Source organism: Crocuta crocuta, unplaced genomic scaffold (genome assembly GCF_008692635.1).
Source record: "Crocuta crocuta isolate KB4526 unplaced genomic scaffold, BGI_CrCroc_1.0 scaffold271, whole genome shotgun sequence".
In the NCBI taxonomy this organism is placed as follows: Eukaryota; Metazoa; Chordata; class Mammalia; order Carnivora; family Hyaenidae; genus Crocuta; species Crocuta crocuta.
This window is the reverse complement of record NW_027527824.1, coordinates 797,909-823,902: the sequence shown is the minus strand read 5'-3', so window position 1 is coordinate 823,902 and position 25,994 is coordinate 797,909. Positions and strand designations below refer to the sequence as shown.

The 25,994-nt window shown below is 36.3% G+C and overlaps 1 protein-coding gene across 2 annotated transcripts in view; it reads left to right on the top strand.

Annotated features, from left to right (window-relative positions):
- The window catches only part of UVRAG (UV radiation resistance associated), a 286,243-nt gene that overhangs the window by 164,991 nt on the left and 95,258 nt on the right, over window positions 1-25,994 (top strand). For both annotated transcript variants that reach the window (XM_077776339.1, XM_077776334.1), the window contains one exon: window positions 3,364-3,529. In XM_077776339.1, the coding sequence (XP_077632465.1) occupies window positions 3,364-3,529 (166 nt within the window). The remainder of the gene's footprint in view (window positions 1-3,363; window positions 3,530-25,994) is intronic.

The window sequence follows — 25,994 nt, the reverse complement described above, 5'->3', positions numbered from 1 at the left end:
CTCACATTTTCCCACTGGAGGTTCAGTGGTCTTGGGGTGATGAAAGTGACTTCCCTACCAGGAGGTGGTTTTCCTTTTGAGGGTATTGGAATACCCCTGGGCCCTGTAATGCCTCACCCGTGGTCCTTTTAAAATGCTTTTTAATATAAAGCTTCAATATTGGAAATCCAACACCATGGCGTTTAACAGTGAGGTTGTGAGTGAGCACTGTGGCCTGGAATGGAAACAACCTAGGGTTTTTAATAGGCGGAGCGGGGAGGCTTGTGGTGGAAACAATGGTGAGTGTGAATAACCAGAATCAAAGCTGATTTCCAATTTTATCGAGTTTTCGGCTTTTGCTGTTTCTTTTTGGATTTTGATTTGCATGCGTGGGCTTCTCATAGAGATGCTTTTTATCTTTAAATTTAAGCAGAACTGTTTTGATCCTTGAAGACAGGTGATGTTAGAAGACTAGTCTTTGTTCTTTTAATGGGTATGTGGCTGTGGTCTCAAAATTTGCAAACGCAACTCCTTAGCATTAACCTTGCAGTAATATGGAAAAATGTAGATGCTGGTGTGTTCAGCACTGGATAGGTTTTTTTAAGCATTCATAGTTTGCATTTATCCTGTTTGGAAGGCTGATTAAGAGGCCTGCTGCTGCTTTCTAGAAGTTTGCAAATTCTTTTCTGTCTGGCCTCATAAGAAAGGAAAAGCTTACTGTAAAGCACATATAACAAAGTCCAAACTTAGTGTAGTATTATATGTCCTTCCTGTAAGTTGTCTGCTTCCTCATCTCTCACTTCAGAAGTAAGTTCTTAAGGACCGAGTCCTTTTACTGATAAGAATATTTTAAATTTGATAAGCCCTACCCTTTACAGAAAGCGGGGGGCACAGGGTTCTGTGACTTCTGGTAGAATTCAGTGTCCTCGCTGTGACTCCAGGGATAGATACTTTAAGGGCAGGGGGGTATATACAATTCTCTCTCTTATTTTATCACTCATGGAATTTACAGAGTCACAGAGACTCTGATCAAGTCACTTACACAGTCTGAATTCCATTTTTTTCTCACCTCTAAATTGATAGCATCAGATTCAGTGATTTCTGAGGTTCCTCCTAGCTGTAAGGTTATATGATGATTAAATTGTAATGTGATGAATTTACAATGTAGTGTGATGTAAGTTTAGTCTCTAAGGTACTGTGGCGTACATAATTCAACAGAAGTGAAGGGTTACGGGACTCAAAGTACTTGTGTGGGCCTGGGGCAAGAGGGCATGGTCTCTGAGAACAGTTAGGATTCCGGTCGGTCAGGGCATGGCGGAGCAGTCAGCTGAAATGAATGCTGGTGCATTTTTTTTCATCAGTTTGATTTGAGAGAACATCACATTGTAGTCCATTCTCAGTCAAGCACTTTACAAGTCACCGAGAACTCTGTTCTATGCCCTTACAAGAGAAGTTGGAGGAAACTAAGGTGATACGTGTGTGTCATAAGCTTGGTACATTCTAGTTTCCCAAGTTAAATGTTATATGGTCCGCAGTGACCTTCTGAGATGATATGGTGGAGTGCTTAAAGACCGAGACACTGGTGTGAGGCCAGCCTGTATTGTGTTACTGTATGACTTCAGACAGGTGCCTTAACTTCTCTGACCCTTAGATTCTTCATCTGTGAAACGAGCGAAATAGCATATAAAAAGGTACCCAGTTTCGTAATTGTTGATGAATTAACGACTGTAATAAATGAAGTACTGTGGTTAATTCCTTGCAGAAGAAAGTACACAATGAAAGTTTATAGTATAGTCAAAGAGAAACCAAGAATCTGCTATGATAGTCAGTGGTGGAGAATGAGCTGAAGAATAGATGACTATAGTGGCATTCCTGCAACAGGAAGATAGTACTTAGATAACTAAGTATAAAAAGAATGTGAAAAATACTACTAATAATTGAAGTTAAAGATACCCTTAGAAATCAGGCCAAGGTCATCTCAATTATTTTAGCCCTTCTCTAGCCAGAGATATTCTAGGTTATGTGTTAAATCTTTTAGAATATGTGTGGGTGGGTGTGTATTGGCGTGAACTTTTAAAAGTATTTTGGAAGACTATATGCCAAACAGTTACTTTTTTCTTCCTCCTGGAGCAAACTTAAAACATTTTATTACTGTTTTCTGAGTACCTGATGATTATTATCCCTGGTAGGTAGTAGCAGAAGTCTAGATGGTGAGTTAAAACTGTTGGGGCACCTGGGTGGCTCAGTCATTTGGACATCTGACTTTGGCTCAGGTCATGATCTCACAGTTCATGGGTTTGAGCCCCGCATTGGGCTCTGTCCTGACAGCTTGCTGAGAGCCTGGAGCCTGCTTCGGATTCTGTGTCTCCTTCTCTCTCTGTCCTCCCGCCCCCTGTCTCATGCTCTGTCTCTCTGTCTCTCAAAAATAAATAAATATTTTAAAAATGTAATTATCTGTGACTTCTTTTTTTTAAGTTTATTTATTTTCTTTTGAGAGAGAGAGCATGCATGTGCACGATGTGGGGAGGGAAGGGCAGAGAGAGAGGTGGAGAGAGAGGATCCCAAGCAATCTCTGCACTTTCAGTGCAGAGCCCTATGCGAGGCTTAAACTCACAAACCATGAGATCATGACCTAAGCTGAAAACAAGAATCCGGCACTTAACTGGTTGGGCCACCCAGGCGCCCTTGTCTGTGACTTCTTTAAAAATAGTTGCTTATGTTTGACTGTAGGATACACACATTTTTCCTCCAACAGTTACTTCCACCTAAATTGCATAATAAACTGTGGTTTTTGGCCTTTTATTTTCCTGTTTAAAATATTTTTCCTCCCTATCCATCCTGTTTCAAACTTCACAGTCTTATTTATGCAACACTGTCTTGTAGATAGTGAGAAAATACCCCAAAAGGATGCATTGTGCCATTTCACTTCACCTTAGTTAGACTTAATGATTTGTACAATAGTACAACAGCACAACTATGTTGCTTATAAAGTTAATGAATAAGATGTGTAATTCTCATATAGTGCAATGGGATTGAACCTCTGAAACTAATTTTCACATCATGTAACAGACCAAGTATTATTTCTGTCTTTAAAAATGCCAGGAAAAGTAATGGATATTTGAGTGTATTAAGAACTCTTAGGATAAACATGAAATGTTAATTTCATCACAACAATTATTGAGTAGTAGTTTTAAATATAATAAATAAAATTTCAAGTCTTGTTAATATGTTTAGATTTTAATAAAATTCATATAATTTAGATGTGATTAATGTTTTAATTAACAGTTATTTCTTAAAATCTCTTGAAATTGATTTATTATGATCTTATAGCTACATTTATAAGGTAAATAGTTATTTTCTTTTCCTCTGCTTTTGAATTTACAGCAAAAGATGATGGAAGCATTGCTGTTGCCCTTGGTTACACTGCACATTTGGTCTCCATGATTTCCTTTTTCCTTCAAGTGCCCCTAAGATACCCTATAATTCATAAGGGATCTAGATCAACAATCAAAGATAATATCAATGACAAACTGACTGAAAAGGAAAGAGAGTAAGTATCTTTCTGTATACTTTTAATATAAGCCAGTTTGAAACATGGAATATATTACAAATATAAAATGTGACCCAGATTATAGTGATTTTTTTGTATATCCTTTGTAAAGTGCTTCATTTAAAAAATACTGTTTTTATATTTGAGAGAGACAGACAGACAGAGACCAAGCATGAGCACGGGAGGGGCAGAAATAGAGGGAGACACAGAATCTGAAGCAGGCTCTAGGCTCTGAGCTGTCAGCAGCACAGAGCCTGATGCAGGGCTTGAACTCATGAGCAGTGAGATCATGACCTGAACCAAAGTTGGACACTTAACCAACTGAGCCATGCAGGTGCCCCAGTGCTTCATTTCTTTTAAATAGAATGTGGTTATTCATTTAGATTATACTAAGTCCTACACTTCTTAGAATTGCTAATTTTAATTTTAATTGCAAGATTGACTCATTTAATTTGCTTTTGTGAGAACAAGTATTATATACTCTGCATATACTTATGTAGTACCTGTTGCTTGCTAGTCAACAAGTGAAATGATTAAAGATTTGTCAGACAAGCAAGAAGAGCATAAGAGACTCAGCAGCAGGTTGTACATGTCTGAAAAGTGGATTAGTGAACTGGAAGTAGGTCAATAGAAAATATCCTACAAAAGCACGAAGGAAAAAAACGATGGATTATATAGTTAAGTGCTTGACTGACGTAGGACCCAGTAAAAAGGGACAAAAAGTACATATACATACAATACATATACATATAATTGGGGTCACAGAGTGGGAGAAGAAACCACAGATGGTAATAAATGCAGTGTTTAAGAGGTAATGACAGAAGTTTTCAAATTTGACGAAACATATCAAGTATAAATTCTAGAAACATTAACTGCAACTCATAAGTACAAAGCAAATATACTTAGGGAAATTATGTTAAAACAGCTGAAAACCAAAGACAAAGTGAAAATATTAAAAGTAACTAGTAATAAAAGACAAATTAGCATCAAAAGAGCAACAATAAGACTGAAAGCAAATTTCTCAGAATCTTTAGGAACCATAAAAGTGATGCAAAGACATTTTAAAAGTGCTATAAAAGAAGGTCACATGAGTGGCTCAGTTGGTTAGGCATCTGACTTTGGCTCTGGTCATGATCTCATTGCTCAAGGGTTCAAGCCCTGCATTGGGCTCTGTGCTGACAGTTCAGAGCCTGGAGCCTACTTCAGATTCTGTGCCTCTCTCTCTTTCTCTGTCCCTCCCCTGCTCGTGTTCTTTGTGTTCTCTGTCTCTCTCTCTCTCTCAGAAATAAATATTAAAAATTTTTTAAAAATTTTTTTAAGTACTGTAAAACAATAATGCCAGCTTAGAATTCTATAGTTGGTGAATATATCCTTCAAAAATAAAGGCAAAATAAAAGACGTTGAGAAAATGTATCCCAACAGCCTGTGCTAAGGGAAATATAGGTACTAAAGTCAGAATAAAAATAAACATAGCACAGAAACATGGAAATGTGGGAAAGAACAAAGACAATAGAAAGGGTAAGTGTGAGTATATCTAAATTAATTTTGACTACAAAACAAATAGTGTCATAAAATATGAAATACATACATATAAAATATATGTGGAATTATGCATGACTAACACAAAAGTTGGGAAGTGGAAATGGAGTTAAAGTTTTCTAAAATTTTAAAGTAGGGTAAAGATCCTACTTTATAGGGGCACCTGGGTGGCTCAGTCGGTTAAGCGTCCGACTTCAGCTCAGGTCATGATCTCACGGATCGTGAGTTTGAGCCCTGTGTCAGGCTTTCTGCTGACAGCTTGGAGCCTGGAGCCTGCTTTAGATTCTGTGTCTCCCTCTCTCTCTGCCCCTTTCCCGCTCATACTCTGCCTCTCCTTCAAAAATAAGTAAACATTTAAAAAAAAAAGTTTATTAAAAAAAGATCCTACTTTTAGAGGGCTAAAAAATCAAGGATGCATGTCATAATCTCATAACCACTAAAAGAATTGTTTTGTACAGGCAAAAAATTAATAGAGGATACAGGTAGAAAATTTTTTAAATACAGTACTTGATTAATCCAAAACAGGGCAAGAAAAGAAAGGAAAATGAACCTTAAACAAGTGGAACAAACAGAAGACAGATAGTAAATTTGTTCTTATGAACCTGAACTTAAATTCTGCAATTACAATAAATGTTATTTATGTGCTACTTAAAAATAAAGATTGTCAGGTTGAATAAAAAAGCTACACTTATCCTGCTTGTAAGACATACCTCAAGTATAAGGACATAGAAATATTGAAGATAGAAGAGTGAATAAAGACATATTATATAAATATTATCCGTATGACAGCTAAGGTAACTACACTAGTATCAGACAAAATGAAGTTTAAGGCAATTTAAATAAGTGAGATATTTTATTTTAATGCTGTCAGTTACACACACACACACACACACACACACACACACACACACACACACACATCCCTAAAAGCATGATTTCAAACATATAGACAGAAATTCACAGAATTTCAAGGAAATCCACAATTATAACAGAGGACTTTATATTTCTTTTTATTAATTATTAAGGAAGCAGATAAAACAGTCAGAATATAAAAGACTTGCTAGTGCAATAAACTAGACTTTAGTTACAGCTGAAGAATATTGTACCAACAGCTATAAGATATATTCTTTTTTAGATATATGTGAAACATTCACCAAAATTGATTATGCTGGGCCTCAACAAATTTCAAGAGATTTAAATAATTTACAGTATGTTTACTGACCACAGTGGAATTTACTAGAAATCAATAATAAAATCCCCAAATGTATGGATGTTAAAAACAGTGTATTTATGGGTATCTGCGTGGCTCAGTTGGTTGAGCATCCAACTTTGGCTCAGGTCATGATCTTGCAGTTCATGAGTTCAATGCCTGCATCAGGCTCTGTGCTGACAGCCCAGATTCTGGAGCCTGCTTCAGATTCTGTGTCTCCCTCTCTTTCTGGCCCTCCCCTGCTTGCGCTTGTTCACACGCGCACTCTCCCTTTCTATCTCAAAAATAAACATTAAAAAATGTTAAAAAAAAATAACTGCATACTTCTGTAAAATGTATAGGTCAAAAAAGAACCTATAAAGGAAGTTTGAAATTATTTTTTAACTGAACAATAACAGAATATAGCATATGAAAGCTTGTAAGGTGCAGCTAAATCTGTGCCTAGAGGGAAGTTTATTTCCTTAAATGGGTGTAGTAGAAAAAAAGAAAGATTTACAAATCAGTCATTTAAGTCTCCTAAGTCTCATGATATCCCTAGAGAAGGAAGTGTTCATTGAGATCTACAAAAGTTGAAAGAAGAAAAGAATAAAGGTAAGAGCAGAAATTAAATGGACAGTTGAACAACAAGGAAGAAAAATACAGGCAGAAGTTCTAGCCCTTGAAACAACTGGGAAATGCATAAGCCCTTAGCAGAACTTATTCAGAAAGAGGAGACAGCAAAACAACTAGTATAAGGGGAAAAAAAAGATGTCACTGTAGATATATGGACATTAAAAGATAAGATGATCTTATAAACAGCTTTTTGCTTATCAACATGAAATTCAAATGCAATTGGCTACATTTCTAGAAAAACACAACTTTCCAAAACTCATATATGAATGATTGGAGTTTAGAAAACACTGTACTTGGCTAAAGGGAAGTGGATATAGATGATTCTAGGTAAGTTATTCTCAGCACTGGCTATGCATTATTGTCATCTGGGGAGCCTTTAAGAAATGAACTCCTGACCCCCAGATTTCTGGCTTCTTCCCCAGAAATTCTGATTTAGTTAATAGGGCCCAGACATGAAGTATTTTTTTTAACCTCCTGAAATGTGCAGTCAGGGTTGAGAACGACTGTTCTAGATTGGGAGACTTTTGTGTTTATAGATATGAAGAAATGAAATAGCCTCCACTGTATTCAGGAAACTGCAAGAAGAGAGGCAGAAAAGATTGGCACCACATGGAAGAATTTAATATTATATCTGGTAAATCAACGATCCTAAGTAGAGGGCAGGGAATACCTGTATAGTTTAAATCAGTGCCTTTTTTTTGAAAAAAAATTTTTTTAATCTTTAATTTTTTTATATATATTTACAGAGGGAGAGAAAGTAGAAGTGGGGGAAGGGACAGAGGGAGAGAATCTTAAGCAGGCTCCACACTCAGCACAGAACCCAGTTCCGGGCTTGGTCCCATGACCCTGGGATCATGACCTGAGCTGAAATCAGGAGTCGGACATTCAACTAATAGAGCCACCCAGGCCCTTTACTTGTATTTTTAATTATTTTTATTGAAGTATAACTGACATAACAGTGTTATGTAAGTTTCAGGTGTATAGTATAATGATTCAACAATTCCGTACATTTCTCAGTGCTCAACATGAATATGCTCTTAATCCCCTTTATGTATTTAGCCCTTCCTTTACCTCCCCTCTCACAGCAACTGCCAGTTTGTTCTCTGTATTTAAGAGTCTATTTTTTGTTTGTCTCTTTTTCTTTGTTTGTTAATTTGTTTCTTAAATTCCACGTATGAGTAAAATCATACAGTATTTGTCTTTCTCTGACTGATGTATTTCACTTAACACTGTACCCTATAGGCCCATTCATGTTGCAAATGGCAAGATCTCATTCTTTTTTACAGCTGAGTAATATTCCGTTGTACATATATATACCACATCTTCTTTATCCCTTCATCTACCAATGGACACTTGGGTTGCTTCCATAACTTAGGTATTATAAATAATGCTGCAGTAAACACAGGTGTACATATATCTCTCAAATTGATATTTTTGTTTTCTTTGGGTAAACATCCAGTGGTAGGATTGCTAGATCATATGATATTTCTATTTTTGTTTTGAGTAACCTCCATACTGTTTTCCATAGTGGCTTTACCAATTTGCATTCCCACCAACAGTGCATGAGGGTTCCTTTTTCTCCATAACCTCACCAACACTTATTTCTTATGTTTTTGATTTTAGCCATTCGGATAGATGTAACATGATATCTCTTTGTAGTTTTAATTTGCACTTCTGTGGTTATTAGTGATGTAGAGCATCTTTTCATGTGTCTGTTAGCCATCTGTGTGTCTTCTTTGGAAACATGTTTATTCAGATCTTCTGCCCATTTTTAATTGGATTATTTCTGGTTTTCGCTGTTGAATCGTAGAAGTTCTTTATATTTTTTAGATAGTAACCCCTTATCAGATATGTTACTTGCAAATGTCTTCTCCCATTCTGCCTTTTTGTTTTGTTGATGGTTTACTTCCAGGTTTTGTTGATGGTTTACTTTTTATTTTGGTGTAGTCCCAGTCGTTTAGTTTTGCTTTTGTTTCCCTTGCTTTAGGAGACATATCTTGAAAAATGTTCCTATGGTTGATATCAAAGAAATTGCTACTTGTGTTTTTATCTAGTTTTTTGGTTTCAGGTCTCACATTTAGGTCTTTAATCCATTTTGAGTTTATATTTGTATATGGTGTAAGAAAGTGGTTTAGTTTCATTCTTTTGCATGTAGCTCTTCAGTTTTTCCAACACTATTTATTGAAGAGACTGTCTTTTCTCCATTATATATTCTTGCCTCCTTTGTCATAGATTAATTAATTGACCATGTAAGTGTGATGCACAAAAGTTTCAAATTTTGATTGGGCCTAATTTGTCTCTCTCTCTCTCTCTTTTTTTTTTTTTTTTTTTTTTTTTTTTTTTTGTTTGCTGTTTCTAGTGCTTTTGGTTTCGTATCTATTGCCATATCCAAGGTTGTGAAGATTTACCCCCCTTTTTGGTAAAGTTTTATCATTTTATCTCTTATATTTAGGTCTTTGACCCATTTTGAGTTAATTTTTGTATATGGTTGGAGGGGTCCAACTCCATTCTTTTACACGTGGATATCCAGTTGTCTTTGCACCATGTGTTGAAGAGACTATTCTTTCCTCATTGAATGGCCTTGGCACACTTTTTGAAAGTCAATTAGCCATAGATTATTTCTGGATTCTCAGTTGGTCCATTAGTCTATTCGTCTGTTCTTTTGCCAATACCATAATAAGTTGAAATTGACAAGTGTGAATCCTCCAACTTTATTTTTCTTTTTCAATATTGCTCTGGCTATTCAGGGCCCCGTGCAATTCCCTATCAATTTGAGATTATCTTTTCTGTTTCTGCAGACATGTCCTTTTAATAAGCTGTTAGATTCAATTTCCTAGTATTTCATTGAAGATTTATGCATCTGTATTCATAAGGGATATTGATCTATAGTTTTCTTATGATGACTTTGTCTGGCTTTTGCATCAGGGTAATAGAGGCCTCATAGAATGCATTAGGAAGAGTTCCTTTCTCTTCTGTGTTTTGGAAGAATTCGAGGATTACTGTCAATAGTTGCCTCATATATTTTGGAGCTCTGTTGTTTGGTGCTTCTGTTTTTAGTTGTTATTTCTTCTCGATGAATCAACCCTTTCATTGATATATAATGACCTTCTTTGCTTTTTGTAAAAATTTTGACCAAAAGATTGTTTCTTCTGTACTCTTGGTATAGCCACCCCAACTTTGTTTTGGTTACTATTGGCATGGAACATCTTTTCATTTTGAACCTATATTTGTGTCTTTGGATCTATAAGGAATCTCTTATAAGGAGCATATAGTTGGATCATTTTTTTTTTAATCCATTCTGCAAATCTCTGCCTTTTGATTGGAGAGTTTATAATCTATTTACATTTAATATAATTGTATTGCTGTTTGTTTTCTGTATTTCTTCTGCTTTTTTTTTTGTTCTTCATTTTTTCCATTACTCTCTCCCCCTCTTTTGGTATACCATTTTGATTCAGTATACATTTTTTATTTGGCATACCATTTCCTTTTCAGTATATTTTTAAGATTTTTTTTATTCATTATTTTGGGGATCATGGTTAATATCCTTTATTTATAATAGTCTAGTTTGAATTAATACCAGATTAGCTTTAATAGCATACAAAACTCTGCTCCTCTATACCTCTGTCCTCCCACCTTTCTGTTGTTATTGTCACAAATTACATCTGTATACATTGTGTACCCATAATACTGTCTTTTTTTAAATTTACCTATGCAGTTATCTTTACTGGTGATCTTTATTTCTTTGTACAGCTTTGAGTTTGTCTGACGTCCTTTCTTTTCTTTTTTCCCTTTTTTTTTTTTCAGTGCTGGTATTTTTTTTAATGGGAAGATAAAGAAATAAAGGAACTTTATCGAGTATTGCCTTTCTAGATAGCATGGTTTATCATTATTTATTGCAAAGCTGTATGCTTTCATTATGTGTAACTCAGAGTATAAATTAAATTCATGACCTTTATTTAACAAAAAAATTATATAAAAATTGAAACAAGATAGTATCCCATGTGTAAATTTAAATTCAGTCTTGAAATAATTAATTGATATCCTTTCTTTTTAACATGAATGCCTTAGCCCTTGTTTCTTACTTGCAGTGAGCCTAATGATCAGCCAGAGGTAAAAGCCTGGGCTCTTCTCAGGTCTTTTTTGAGTATGCATCCTATTCTGGGCATGTATGGATCTTCTGTCTTCCCCATTATATATGGGCACTTTTGAAAACACTAATTTCCTGCAGAAACTCTCCCCAGCTTTACCTCCCAGGCTTTAGACAATCTGTTACGTGTCTCATCCTTGATCTTTTGCACAAGGAGGCTGTGGGATTTGTTTGCCTGACATCTTGAACAATGTCCTCTGTCTTTCACTCGGAGTGAGTAGTTCTGACTAGGCAAAACCAAGGCAAGTGCCTTGCATTTGTACTTCAAGTAGCCCCAGACAAGATAGGACAGACAAACATAAAGTTTTTTAGAATAAAATCTGCGTGGCTCCCTTTGCACTGGGGATCAAAGCCCCACACTAGCAGGCTGCTATTTTCACCACTGCTCATTTGGGAAGGGAGTAGGAACAGTATAAGTGGAAATTCCGTGAAGCTTTCCTCTTGATTTTGATTTTGATTTTCCTTTTCCTTGATTTATTGTTCAGCCTGGTGTTGTACACTCTTGACTTTTTCCAGAGTTTTAGTAAAGTTGATTCTAACAGTTTTTGCTAAAAAAAAAAAAAAAATATTTCTCTGGAGGGACAAGTCCTTAGATCTACCTACCCCCCCATTTTTGTTGACATCATTCCATTTGTTTAATGGTGAAACACTTTACTAATCGATAAAGAGACCAATGATTTTAATTAAGCATGAACACATAAGATCACCTTGTAGTTTTGAGCACAGTCACTCCTCCCAACCTTCCCTAGGTTCCATCTTAAAATTTTTTTAAATGTCTTACTTATTTTTGAGAGAGAGAGACAGCATGAGCAGGGAAAGGTCAGAGAAAGAGGGAGACACAGAATCTGAAGCAGGCTCCAGGCTCTGAGCTAGCTGTTAGCACAGAGCCTGACACGGGGCTTGAATCCACAAACCGTGAGATCATGATCTGAGCCGAAGTCGGTTGCTTAACCGACTGAGCCACCCAGGCACCCCTTGTGTTACCCATTTCTTTGGAAGCCACAAGAACCACAGGAATTTGCATTTTTGTGAATTAATTTTGTATTTTACCTCTATATTCCCCCTTTACAGAAACATATATTGTATTTTATTGATTCTAATATAAATATTTTTGACATTTTGATATTGCTAAAAATGAGGTACATCTTATAATTAATGGCATGCCGTATTATGATTGAGAGCATTTATCTGGCTGTCTCAGATTTTATAAACTATCAAATATTTTAGGTGACTTTATGCTCTTTAGTAAAACTTCTTATCCTTTTTGGAACAACATAGATATACAAACATATAAATAAAAGTAAATGTATTGATTATGCTTGTTAATTATATCAGTCTCTCAGTTATTCTTAGCTTGAGTCACTGAAGAACAGACTGGCCTGGGTTTTTTTTCCCCGAGTATATCAGTGTTGATGTAAACCTTCCCAGGTTATTAGGTGGAATCAGGTCTTCACGGGAGATGGAAAATAGGAATTGAATGGCTCATTGGGTATATTATACTTGTAATCAGCCTAGGAATCTTCAGCCTCTTTGTCCTGATTACCTGTCTTCTCTGGCTGTTGGCATGTGAGATAGTGGAGTTCGGAGTCCTAGTTAGCCAATTTTGCTGGGTGGGTGTGGGAAGACTAGTTCTTTCCTTTGTCTGGTCTGTTTGAAACACAGGTTTGGACTGATGCCTTGCCTAAGCTATTATTGTGCACCTGCATGTATACTGTAAAGGGAAACTCTGAAATCTTTGCTGCTTTCATTTTGAGGCTCAGACCACAAAACACGAAGGAATGTAACCAGAATCCACCCACAATGTTCTTTTACCCTTTATTTCTCCTTTCACTGAGGACTGAAAAGTAGGTTTTAAAGTGGTTTTTTAAATGAAATGTGTTAGCCATTGTTATTTTGCTACTTAATTGTCTGCTAGATGATATATTCTGAATGGATTCCTGAAACAATCATTGAATTAGGTTAGGACATAGCTGTCAGAGCATATGGCTTTTTCAAGCCCTCAAAAAATGTCTTCGGGTTTTTGTTTTATTCTCAGAAGGAGTGGTATAATTGGCAGGCACTTTTGAAACATCCTGACTTGTCCGTAACAAGGCTTTTATGAATCTCTAAAAGATGATTAACTATTTTTCTGTAATGGAATTATTGGAACCTTAGAGACATGTTAATGCAGCGAGTCCCATTTCTTTGATTGTTTTGTTCTAATGTTTATCCCTAGATCTTGGCTAAAACTCTACGCATTACCTTTTTTACCTGGCTGATTCTGATTTCTTTTAGAGACAGAAATTTTAGAGTGTAAAGAAATTGTGATATGTCCAAAAACAGATAATACTGGGCCCAGATCATAGTCATTGCATGTGGGTGGACCTCATGCTCATGAGAGAAGGGATGGTCTGTTTTAATGATCTAACACCTTTTCTGTGAGTGACTGCATAAGGCAGTCACATGTACTTATATATTAAGGGACTGGCCAGACAGGTTCCAGTCCTGTGACTAGAGTCTTTTATTTTTCTTGCAGACACCTTGGTATGTCTAGATGTTTATGGAGCCCCCCGCCCCCATCATAACTAGATTGCATTTTGCCAGGAAGGAAGAGACAAAGGAATTTGCAGGGTGGCAGTGAGTTGAGCGGTTTCCTATCTCTGTATTCATTCAGCCTACTTTTCGACTCAGCAACACTGACTTTTCCTGAATAAATGAATGAGAATTTTTCTAATGGTGTCCTTGAAGCAATTAGGATACCTTGAACCTTGCTTGCAAAGAAATAAATTCTCTATAGAAATAGACCTGCACCTGTGTTTCATTGGTGTAAAGCTTATATTGAAAATATAACTGTTTTCTGACTGCTGTACTTCTGCATCTTCATTTCTGTCCTTACCTACCTCGGACACAGTTAACCACCTCTTGACACATCTTGTATTAAGACTTATAGACTCTTTCCTATAAAAGTCCTCAGCTTTTGTTTGTTAATCAAGCTGTTTTAATGCAGAGAGTTCAGAAATGGTTGCTGTTCTCACTAAATTAGCATCTGTTTGCTTTCACAGCATCCAATTAAATCTGGTGGCCTTCTTCCAGAAGTGGAGATTTTCACATCATGCTTAGGCTTCAGTGCTGTGGCTTTCATTTTCAACTCTTCTACTGTTTATCTTATAAATTAGAACATTCTTTATGGTCTTTCATTTTCATTTTATTATAGATTGTTGCTGAGATGCCGGTATTTAGAGCACTCAGTGCCCTAAACCTCAGACCTTTAAATTTGAACAGTGAGAGTGATGACTGGAGGCAGTAGGTGGACCAAATACTTTGGTATTTTTAAAAAAATTTCCCTTGCTGTGTCACTTAAAAGCATAATAATCAAACAAATAATTTTCAGGGCGACTAATATTACTGAAATGAATGAAATTATTCCTCCAGATTTTCCACTTGATTATAGGAATGTGACCAAGGATGAAAAATCTCTGTTCGTGAGAAAACTTGCCCAAATGTCTGTAGTCCAACTCCAGTAGAACTACCTAAGGGAACGCTGTGGAACAGAAAATGAAGATGGAAAAAAATGTTTATGTCCATGCGGAATTATAGATTTGTTGTATTTTAGAACCAGCCAGACCAGAGTATTATTAGATCAGACGATTTAACCCTTCATTTCACAAAGGGAGCAGCAGGTTGAGAGATGAAGAGAGGTCATGTAACAAGTTAACTAGGCATTCACTTTGATATGGCCCCCTGAGGAAAGCAAGCCCAGAAGATGATATGCTGACCATAAGTGTAGTACTTCTACACAGACGTTTAGGGGATGAAAGAGGTGTGTTTATCAAAAAGGGGCTGTACCTTAGACTGAAATAACCTGTTTCCTGATTTAGGGAAATCTCTCTGGTGAAAATGCCATGATGTGAATTCCTGTCTGTTAAGTAGAGTCACTATGTCAAGTTCTCATTGGAAATGAAATTACTGGGGTGTCAGGTGTTTTTCGTGAGCATCTGACTTCGGTTCAGGCCATGATCTTGCGGTTCACAAGTTCGAGCCCCGCATCGGGCTCTGTGCTGACAGCTCAGAGCCTGGAGCCTGCTTTGAATCCTGTAGCCCCCTCTCTCTCTGCCCCTCCCTCACTTGCACTCTGTCTCTGTCTCTCCCTCTCAAAAATAAATAAACATTTAAAAAGTTAATTACTGAAGTCCATTTGTCAGTTGGTTCACTTGACATTTGCTTTTCTCTAAAAGGTACGATGCAAAATGCCTCTTTCCTTCTCTTCTGCCTCAATTTACTTAAATTTGGTGGCTTTTTGTTTCAGTTTTTATTTCTAATGGTTAATCATTTGTTTTAATGATTTTATTTCTTTTTTTTTATTTTTTTAATGTTTTATTTATCTTTTGAAAGAGAGATAGAGACAACATGAGCAGAGGAGAGTCAGAGAGAGAGGGAGTCACAGAATCTGAAGACAGGCTCCAGGCTCTGAGCTGGCTGTGAGCACAGAGCCCGACGCGGGGCTTGAACCCACAAACCGTGAAATCATGACCTGAGCCGAAGTTGGACACTTAACTGACTGAGCCACCCAGGCACCCCCTAATGATTTTATTTCTAATGACTTAACTTCCAATGATACAAAGTACTAATTGGACTTACATGGGCTTCACCTCTTACAACCGAGCAACTGTGGAAATGTCCTCTCTGAGTCTTGGTTTGCTCGGTGTAATACCTGTGCCACTGGATTATTATGAAGATTAAATGAAGCACAGTGCTTGGCACGTAGAAGATACTCAATAAAATCTTGCGAGTCCTATTTTGTATACATTCAACCTTGCAACAGGAGTTCCACACAGCCAGTAATCTTTTTACTAAATGTAGATGCTGAAGGAAAGGCAGGCCTAAGAAAAGGTTAAGGAAAATTAAAAATGAGGTCCAGGAGCACAGTATATATTTTCTTTCATAGTAACACCACAAGGCACATCGTCTTTCCGTCAGTGGTGTGAGTGCAAAGGACTAATGAGGGTCCCCAGAGTGCAGGGGAAAACTTGCAGGTCTGGAGGCTTGTCTCTTACTTCTGTGTAGGGAGGTTGGTGCCTAATATCTACTAACAAGTCAAACAAGTGTCTGTATCTTAGAAGCTATCAGTTTAGTGAGTGCTGAAGCCCTTATTCTTAAAAGGAAAATAGAGCATGCTCAAACAAGTTGGTTTCCAGCCTGGCCTGCTGCGTACTTGTTGGGTCTTATCCCAGCTCCCTCGTAATTCATAACCTGTGCTTCAGTCAAACTGTTGGTTTCCATATATATTACTTTTTTTTCACCTCGATAGTCTTTGCCTTTGCTGTTCTGCTTATCTGGAATGCCTGGAATTGTACATAGAACCTTTCTCTTATTATCTAAAACTTTCCTCGTATACTCTTTCTTGATTCCCCAGTTTGGTGTACTCTCATAGCCTTCCTTAATCCCATGGGCCGTTCTCTCTCAGTAGTATCTCAGAAATGCAGTGAAGTTATATATACTCTCTTCATTTAACAATAGCCCAGTGATACAAGTGGTGTGCTAGAGTCGTCCTGGTCTTACCTGAAATGTTTTCAGTGTAGAAAGTGCATCCTACTTGGCATCAGACTTACTCCGTTGCCTTGCAGAGAGCCTTGTATTGTGTAGACACTCCATAAATATTTCTTGAATTAAGAGAGCAAAAGGGATGTTCAGTTTTTGCAAACGCTATTAAGTAATCTGACACTCCACACATAGGCCCATAGTTTTAACTCTAGATGCTCTCTGGCCAGGACAATCATTATTTCATATGGTCCCCCAGGACCATGGCAAGCTATTAACTTCAGTGCCTGCTGTAACCCAAGGCACCGGCAGCAGTGCTGATGGGGTTGTGTTCAGGAGCGAGAGCAACAAGCGTGTTTTAAAATGAGGGATCCCCACGGAAATTTAAGCAGGAGCGATCAACAAAATAAAAATGCAGAAGGTGGTTGCTGGGTGAGACAGGAAATGAACACCTTGTGAAGATTAGGCATTCCACCGAGGGAAGGGAAATGTGGGAAATGAATCTGAAGTAATTGTGCAGCTATTTCATTGCTGACACTTGGAAGCAGATTGTTGTGTGCGTTGTTTTTAATGAAGTGTGCTTTTATAGTGCTGATGTTATTATCTGGATGAGGAAGTCTTCTCTAGTATTATTGTCATCTCAGCTTTCTGCAGCCAACTAAATTAAAATACAGTAATGTAATGGGACAGCGGGATAAAAAAGAAAACCAGATGACTCTGACATGTGACCCCAACTTGAACTTAGTGCTTTTCTCGTTTGCAATGTACCAAAATCAGAATAGAGATTCAGTGTAATGCTTGGCAGAGTTGGTGGGGGTGGATAATATATTTAGTTTAATAGAGGACTATGTCATGGTGTCATGGGGTAAAGATTGTTCCATTATTAGAACGTGAGAAATCAGTATTTCTTAACAGTGCATCAGTGAGCTCTATGACTATCAGGTAGTCCATGGATGGACTTTTTGGAGTCTATCAATATGTATCATATGACAACATAGATGCTTTGGGCTCTGATGTAAATTAATCATTTACTGTAATAAATAAGACTTTATTTTGTTGGTGTTACACTCAAAGTAGTACTGTTCTTTTCTTTCAGTTTTATATGTTTGATTTTTTTGGTAGGCAAGTCATGAGGGATATCAATGAGGGATATCAAGCCAGACAGTTTGGAGTTGGTGACTTGTGGATGCTTCTGTTTTTCGGAAGGAATAAATATGTGGAAAGAATAAGAAAATTATTTTTAGGTAGATGTAAGCTTATTTTAACTTCCCAAAACATCTCATGATAATAGTTCTTTGGACAGTTTTCTAAGGATAACATTTATGTCCTGGATAATAGTATTGTAAAAGAAATTTATGTCATTCTTTTAACCAGATAGTTTTATTTGCTGCCATAGTTTAATACTTCTCCTTTAGGATAATTTATAACTAATAAGATCACCAAATATAAATTCTCAATTAGATTAAATGATCTAATCAGTTGGTTTTCATAGTATTTTTCTTCTCTAGTTCCTTGAAATGTAAAATTAATATGAGTTAATTCATATATAGTTAAATCACGAGAGCTTAATTATAAAAGGGTTACGTTACAGCAAGGCCAAACCACATATTGAGGACTACTACATATTGGTTACTGCTCAAGATGCTGCCATGAAGTAAAATCATTCAACTGTGGAAGTCACATCAGGAATGGACAGTGGGTGGAATGGGGTTGAGTGGGGGTCAGCCAGCAAAGGCAAGCATGAAAAGGTGGACCCTAAACATCTGAGCTTCTGGATTTAGAAGAGGATTATGAGATGTTCCAGCTAAGGCTGGATCCAATAGGACACTTACACTGGCACAAAAGAGGTATTGCTCATTTCCACTGACCAGAGCTTCCGGCTCCTCGCCTAGCCTTGTAAGTGACTGCACTTTAAGTTGCCCAGCAGTTTTCTTTTAGCAGAAATAAGAGAAGGAAAACTTTGTATTTCCATCTTTAGTCTACATAAAAATACAAATTACTCTCAACGTCGATTCGCTGTAAGTGGTTAATATCAGTATACATTTATTCATGTATTCAGAGCATAGCAATATATCTTGATAAAGTGTTTTGGAGCACAGGTTGGTTATAATAAATATATGACTAATTTGACTTAAACATATAGTCACTTTTATATATGTATCCAACAGGAGTAAACCATATTGGTATTTAAATAATAAAAATTGCGTATTCTAAATTTAGAAAAGGAGAAACCATAGCTTTCCCATTTCAGGCTCTTGAAAGAACTTCAGCATTAAGCACACCTTGAACCAGTTTATTTCACTTCACCATCCTTAGCATACTCATCTGAAAATGAAGGTAATGGCTTTAAAGAAATGTGAGGAATAAAAGAGAATTTATATAAAATTACCATTTCATATAATAGTCATTCAGTCAATATTTATCCACTCAATGAACGCACATAGTAGTCTCAGCATTGCTTTCTTTCCCATCAACCTTAACTTTTTAATCTTAAATTTCATTCCAATAGAAACAAAAGATGAAAGTCCTTAGCTTTCACTTTGGAAAGGATCTCTTAAATAAATCACAGAAACACATAGACCATATTATGAGAAATCCATAAATTTGTTTTTCGTTAAAAAAAAACTTGTTTAAGAGGTGCCTGGGTGGCTCAGTTGGTGAAACTTCTGACCTGCTTGCAGCTCCGGTTATGATCTCGTGGTTTCGTGAGTTCAAGCCCTGAGTCAGGCTTCTCTCCCTCTCTCTGCCTCTCCCCAATTTGTGCTGTATATGTCTCTCCCAAAATAAATAAACTTAAAAAAAAAAAAGCTTGGGGGCACCTGGGTTGCTCAGTTGGTTAAGTGTCCAACTTCAGCTTAGGTCATGATCTCAAGGTTTGCAAGTTTGAGCCTCATATCAGGCTCTCCAGTGTCAGCACAGAGCCCATTTTGAATCCTCTGTTCCCCTCTCTCTCTACCCCTCCCCTGCCTGTTCTCTCTCTCTCTCTCTCAAAATAAATAAATATTTTTTAAAAACTTGTTTAAAACAAAACATATGATGATGAAAAGGCAAGCTACATATCAGAAGATATTTCCTTTTTTTAAAATTTTTGTATTTTTCTTTATTTTTGAGAGAGAGAGAATGAGTGGAGGAGGGGCAGAGAGAGAGGGAGACACAGAATCGAAAGCAGCCTCCAGGCTCTAGGCTCTGAGCTGTCAGCACAGAACTTGATGTGGGGCTCAAACTCGGAAACCAACTGAGCCACCCAGGCTCCCCATTAGAAGATATTTTCTAGCACGTAAATTGACCAGGGGTCAGTATCTAGAATATATAAGTAAAACCTTTATGTTATCAGTAAGAAAAGGAGCAGTCAATCCAAAAGAAATATGGAGATAGTATATATTACATACTATGTATAACATATTATGTTAAGAAGAGCAAGCTCAAAATGTCTAATAATGTTAGAAAAAAATACTCAGCCTCAGGAAAATGCAAATTATTACCAGAAGAGAGACAAACCTGTCAAAAAGAGAATGTCTGTTTTAGTAACTAATTTGGTGAGCATTTAGAGGAGAAAGAGCTCTCATCCTTTGTGAGGATTTCAGTTTATCTCTTTCAGAGGACAATTTGACAGTACAGTTAAATCTGCACAACCCTTTCTCTACAGCCTTACTCCTGGATATATACTGGACTCTTGAGCTGCCTTTATATGTATGCGGTCTACAAATGTCTATTGTTTCTGTATTATATAGATTATTAAACAGATTATCTCTAGGTTACCTCTATTCTGTATCCAAATTATTTACAATTATATAGCCAGCATTTAATTTTCTTAAAGTGCCTCTATCCTTTTATACTGTTCCTTTTAGAACCTTCATTACTATAAAACATTCTTTACTTTTACAACTACTTCATGTAAGCCTAGAATATGTGTTTCTTCATTTATAGCTGCTTCCGTCTTTCTCACTGTGAACACAGGGTTGATGCATAATTCATATCATTTCCATATACCAGTTCTTGATTGGTTTTAAATTTATAGCAGTAGTTCTCCTGATTTCCTTTAGAGCAAATATTGATGTTAATAATGCCTAGAATCTTGAGTCCTACTCATTTGTATTATTGGAAACCTTTTTAAACGACTTACAAAAGAATTAATTTTTCCCATGCTGCTTGTTAGGACTCTCATTAACGTAAATGATGGCTCCCAAGTTCATGGTGTGGAGAGTCTACTGATGAAATCCTAGAAGTGTTAACTGTAGTAAGTTCTAGAAATTTACTGCACTCAGTTAATTAAACACACCAATAAGCAACTGGAGCATTTTATTATTTTAATTTGTATTAAGTATAAGGTTGGTAAGCTAATGAGAAGTGGCAGGTCTCTTGGAGTTTGATTGACACCTGTACTAAAACTCTTTTAAATGTGTAGATGATGAATGAATTTATTGAGACAACTTACGTTGTAAGATATTCCATACAGCAAATATTTATTTTTGAGTGTGCAGTAGCATCATTTTGTCCTTTCCGGCTTTAAAAAATTACTTGCTAGAGGAAAAACTTTTTAGAATCCATCCCTTAGTATTGGGTTTGCTAAATATTATTCTGTGTGAGAGAGACAGTATTAATTATGGTCTCTGCATAAATCACAAAATGGGAGATTCATAAATTGGTTGAAAAGCAGTTTGGCAAATAGCCTGCTATTTTCCCTCGGAGATTTTTAGGGGAAATGTTGGTAGTATTCCATCCTAAGAGGATATAGATTGGGTATATTTAATTATAAGAAGTTACCCTTCCCATTTTGTATCAGTTTGGGGGGAGCCGACTTACCTTTTTAGTATGTAATTCGGAATAAATACTTAACTCAATTTTGTATTATTAAGTTCAAATTCAAAGTCAAGACTTAGGGTATCAGAATCATAAATGCACAAATGAAACTGTTCACCTTTTTATCCATTCATCAGATGTTTAGTAAGTCTGTACTGTGCAACAGACATTGTTCTAGGTCTTTGGAAAGTCGTATGAGCAGCATCAGCAATTAAAACAATCATTTTTTCCACTTTAAAATAAATGATTAGTTTAAAATCAATACTGTAAATACTGAGTGTCTGCTATCTGCTCTATGAATAGACTATGCTAGATGGTTCTACAGAACAGATACAGAGCAAGCTTGTTATTTAACTCAAGAAATAACAAAAATTACCTTATTTCATGTTGTTTATTCAGTAACATTTCTTTCTTTACCTGGTATGCCCTTGTCTTGAACACATTGCAGAATTAATTAGGCATTCCCCTGGGAGAGCAAGAAAGACCATTAAATCTGAGCAAAGAAAGATGTGGCTGGTTGATCGGTGATTTGGGAACAATCTTAACAGTCATTTTGTTGTTAAGAGTAAAGGACTGGGGGTCCATGGGGTTCAGTCAGTTAAGCATCTGACTCTTGATTTCAGCTCAGGTCATGAACTCACAGTTTCTGAGTTTGAGCCCTGCATCAGGCTCTGCACTGACAGCACAGAGGCTGCTTGGGATTCTCTCTCTCCCCTCCTCTCTCTGTTCCTCTCTGGATTGTGTTCTCTCTCTCTCTCAAAATAAATAAATAAGCCTTTAAAAAAAGTAAATGATTATTAGCTAGAAAGTACATTTTAAAGTTTTGGGACCAACTTAAAAGTTACTTTGCTCAGAATATCATTTAATTTCTTGGCTTTTCAAGTGAAAATAACATTATGCTTAAATGATCCAGTGCTTATTCCCTGCAAAAATATACTAACATCAGGATCTGTTTGTTTGACAAGATTATTTCAAAGGAACATTAAATAGCATTTATCTGCTCAAACCAAGGCAATGAAACAAAAGGTTACAAATATTAAATTAGAAATCCCATGATTTAGGTACACCTGAGTGGCTTAGTCAGTTGAGCATACAGCTGAGTGTAGAGCCTGCTTGAGATTTTCTCCTTCTGGGGCACCTGGGTGGCCCAGTTGGTTGAGTGTCTGACTTGATTTCCGCTCATGTCATGATCTCATGGTTTTCAGATTGAGCTCTGCATCAGGCTCTGTGCTGACAGCCTCTCTCCCCTCTCTCTCCATCTTTCTCTGCCCCTCCCCTGTATGTGCACAGGCACGCTTTCTCTCTCTCTCTCTTAATTAATTAAAAACAATTCTCTCCCCCTGCACCACTTGCATATTCTCTGTCTAAAAAAAAAAGTAAGACCAAGATTTATTGTCATGAGTTTCACACACAAGTGTGCCTGAGTGTACACATGTACAGGTACACATAGAGCAGTGTCAGATAGTATTTAAGAAACAAGGATTCCTAGAACTCAGCTAATCATTATGCTTACCAGATGTCTTTTGAGTAAAATAACCCTGTTTTCACTATTGTGTTCCAAACATTTAAACTCCTAAAAGATACTAAAATTCAGGTTGACCATAAATACACATAAGAACTCCCCAATCTACTCTCCATCTAGGAGTAGTATATATATTGAAGGTTAAATTGTTAATGGCTTCTTCAGTTGACTCTTTTCAACTCTAATCTTTTATACAATATCTTGAGAATAGAAAATCCAGAGAGGAAATTCAAGGACACAGGTGGGGGGGGGGGGAAGCCAAAAAATAAAATGCACACCTATGCAAATAGAAACAATAATTTAAAAAAAAAAAACACATCCACTTTTAAATATAGTCAGAATTCTTAAAAATAAAGGAGGAAATAGCATCCATAAAACAAGAATGAGACTTTATGAACAGAAATGGGCAATTGTGGCTCATAAAATGTGGCCTTTTGGAAGGTCATATTGGAAAGGAAAAGTCTATTTATTTTTAAAAATACCCTAAAATAAATAGTAGAGTGGACAACACTTAAGGAAAGAATTTGTGAATAGTGACATAGGAATGGGAACATCATCTAGAATGCAGCACAGGGAGTCAGAAATTTATGAAACAGAAGTTACAGGACATAAAAGATGATGGAGGTATCAACATATATCTAATAGGAATTCTTGGGGTAGAGATTAGAAGGAATGGCAGGAAGAAACATTTTTTTTTAATGGTTAAAAAAAATACAGAGAGAAAAGTTATGAAAAAAAGGCAGACACAAGTACAGTAAAGATTGAAAACTCTTAATAATGTACTATGAGCAACTTAAAAGTTAGGTAGAATGGAATTTTTTTTTTTTTTTAGAAATATAACAAAGTTGATTTGAAAAGAAATGGGAAAACTGAATTGGATTTGTTTCCAGATTATGGTAAAATAGATATCCAGACCAACCCTGAAAATGTGGGATTTAAAAAAACCTTAAATGTATTTATTAGTTAACAAGGAAATAAAGAATACTTAGGTCTGGGGTGCTTAACTGGTTCAGTTGGTAGAGCATGTGGGTAGAGCATGAGACTGTTGACTTAGGGGCCATGAATTCAAGCCCCAGACTGGGTGTAGAGCTTATTGAAGAAAAAAAAATACTTAGACTAAAAACTGAGTGAAAGCAAGAACTTAGATTGGGTAAGCAATGAAGCAAGCTTTTGCCTTGAAGGTGTTTAATAAACTAAATTTAAATTTGATAAAAAGAACCTGATCAGGACAGTATGAAATACAAAGCTGATAGACAAACTCATTTATGGACATAAGTACACAAATACAAAATAAAATGTGTGCAGGCTAAATCTAGCAATTCAGGAAATCTGTGGCTTAACATTAAAAAAAGCCTTCCACATGAGTTACTCATTAAGATTAACAGAAACATCATATGGTTATTTGAATAAATACAGAAAAACATTAAATAAATCCAGTCCTTAATTAGAAAAGCAGTATAGGTTTGATTAGGAGCATAGCTATGGAACTAAGTAGCATGAGTTTGAAGTCAGATTCTTATTTACTGTATGTGTTAGAAATTGAAACAGTACTCCAGATTCATGCTGTCCTGGTATACATGTTGTGTATAATTTCTTCCCCCTTGGATGTGGGCAAGATTTATAAACATAATGGAATTTCATTCCCTTAATTAAGGTCACTAATCATTTGATTTTGAGTTAATATGAAGGGAGATTATCTGAGTGGGCCTGACCTAATCGAGTGAGCCCTTGAAAGAGCCAAGAGGCAGTAGTAGCAGACGCTCTTTGCTAGCCTGCAGACGAGCAAACCGCCATGCTGTGAACTGCTTATGAGATGAGCCATGTAGCTAACACTTGAGTGGCCACTAGGAGCTGAGAGTGACATCTGGCTGACAGCTAGCAAGGAACTTGGTTAGGCCTACAACCACAGGAACTAAATTCTGCCAACAACCTGAATCAGGTTGGAAAATGACCTGAGCTCACATGAGAGCACAGACTGGCCAACATCTTGATTTTAGACTTGTTGGACCTTGAACAGAGAACCCATCCATACTGTACCTGGATTTCTACAGAAACTGTGAGCTATTAAGTGGGTGTGGTTTTAATCTAATAAATTTGTTGTAGTTTTTAAAACAGTAATCAAAAAAAAAGCAGTAATCAAAAATTATTTTATCATGTGATCTTGGACAAGTTTTTTGATTTCCCTATGCTTTTTATTGTCTGTAAAATGGAGATAATACTTCAAAACATGTCTGCATGGATTAAATGAACCAATATTTGTAAAATGAATGTACCTGGTAAAGCCTCAAATGTTCTCAAATAGTACTAGTTGTTATTAAAACTCTCTGTAAATTAGAAACAGAAGGGAATGTTAAAGAATGGCTATCAAATCTATAGCAAGCATTAGGCTTAATGGTGAAACTTCCCATTTAAGTTGGAAAGCACATAAGGATGCCAGCCATTTATTTAATGGCTAACCAAATAATTAATTAATTAATTATTAATTAATAATTAATAAATTATTAATATTACAATAAAATATCATACCTGAGGCCTTAGTCTATATAATTATGTGGAGAAATGGGATGAGGTACAAGTATTTGAAATAAATGAAAAAAATTTTCTTCTTCAGATATGAATGTTATGTAGAAAACATAAGAGAATCTGAAAACTATGAGAATTTGAAAACCTAGCACATTTGTTGGATATAAGATTAACATGAAAATCAAGTAGATTCTATATACCAGTAATAACCAAATAGCAAATGAACACAGTATAAGTACCTAGTAGTATATTTAATAAAAAGTGTGAAAGATCTTTATCAGTAAAAAACAACACAGGGGCGCCTGGGTGGCTCAGTCAGTTAAGCATCCAACTTCGGCTCAGGTCATGATCTCACAGTTCGTGGGTTCGAGCCCCGCATTGGGCTCTGTGCTGACAGCTAGCTCAGAGCCTGGAGCTTGCTTCAGATTCTGTGTCTCCCTCTCTTTCTGACTCTCCCTGCTCATGCTGTCTCTCTCTCTCTCTCTCAGAAATAAACAAACAAAAAAAAAAATTAAAAAATTTTAAAAAACAACACATCGTAAAAATGATAATAAAGCATATAAAAGATACAAGTAAATGGATGTACATACATACA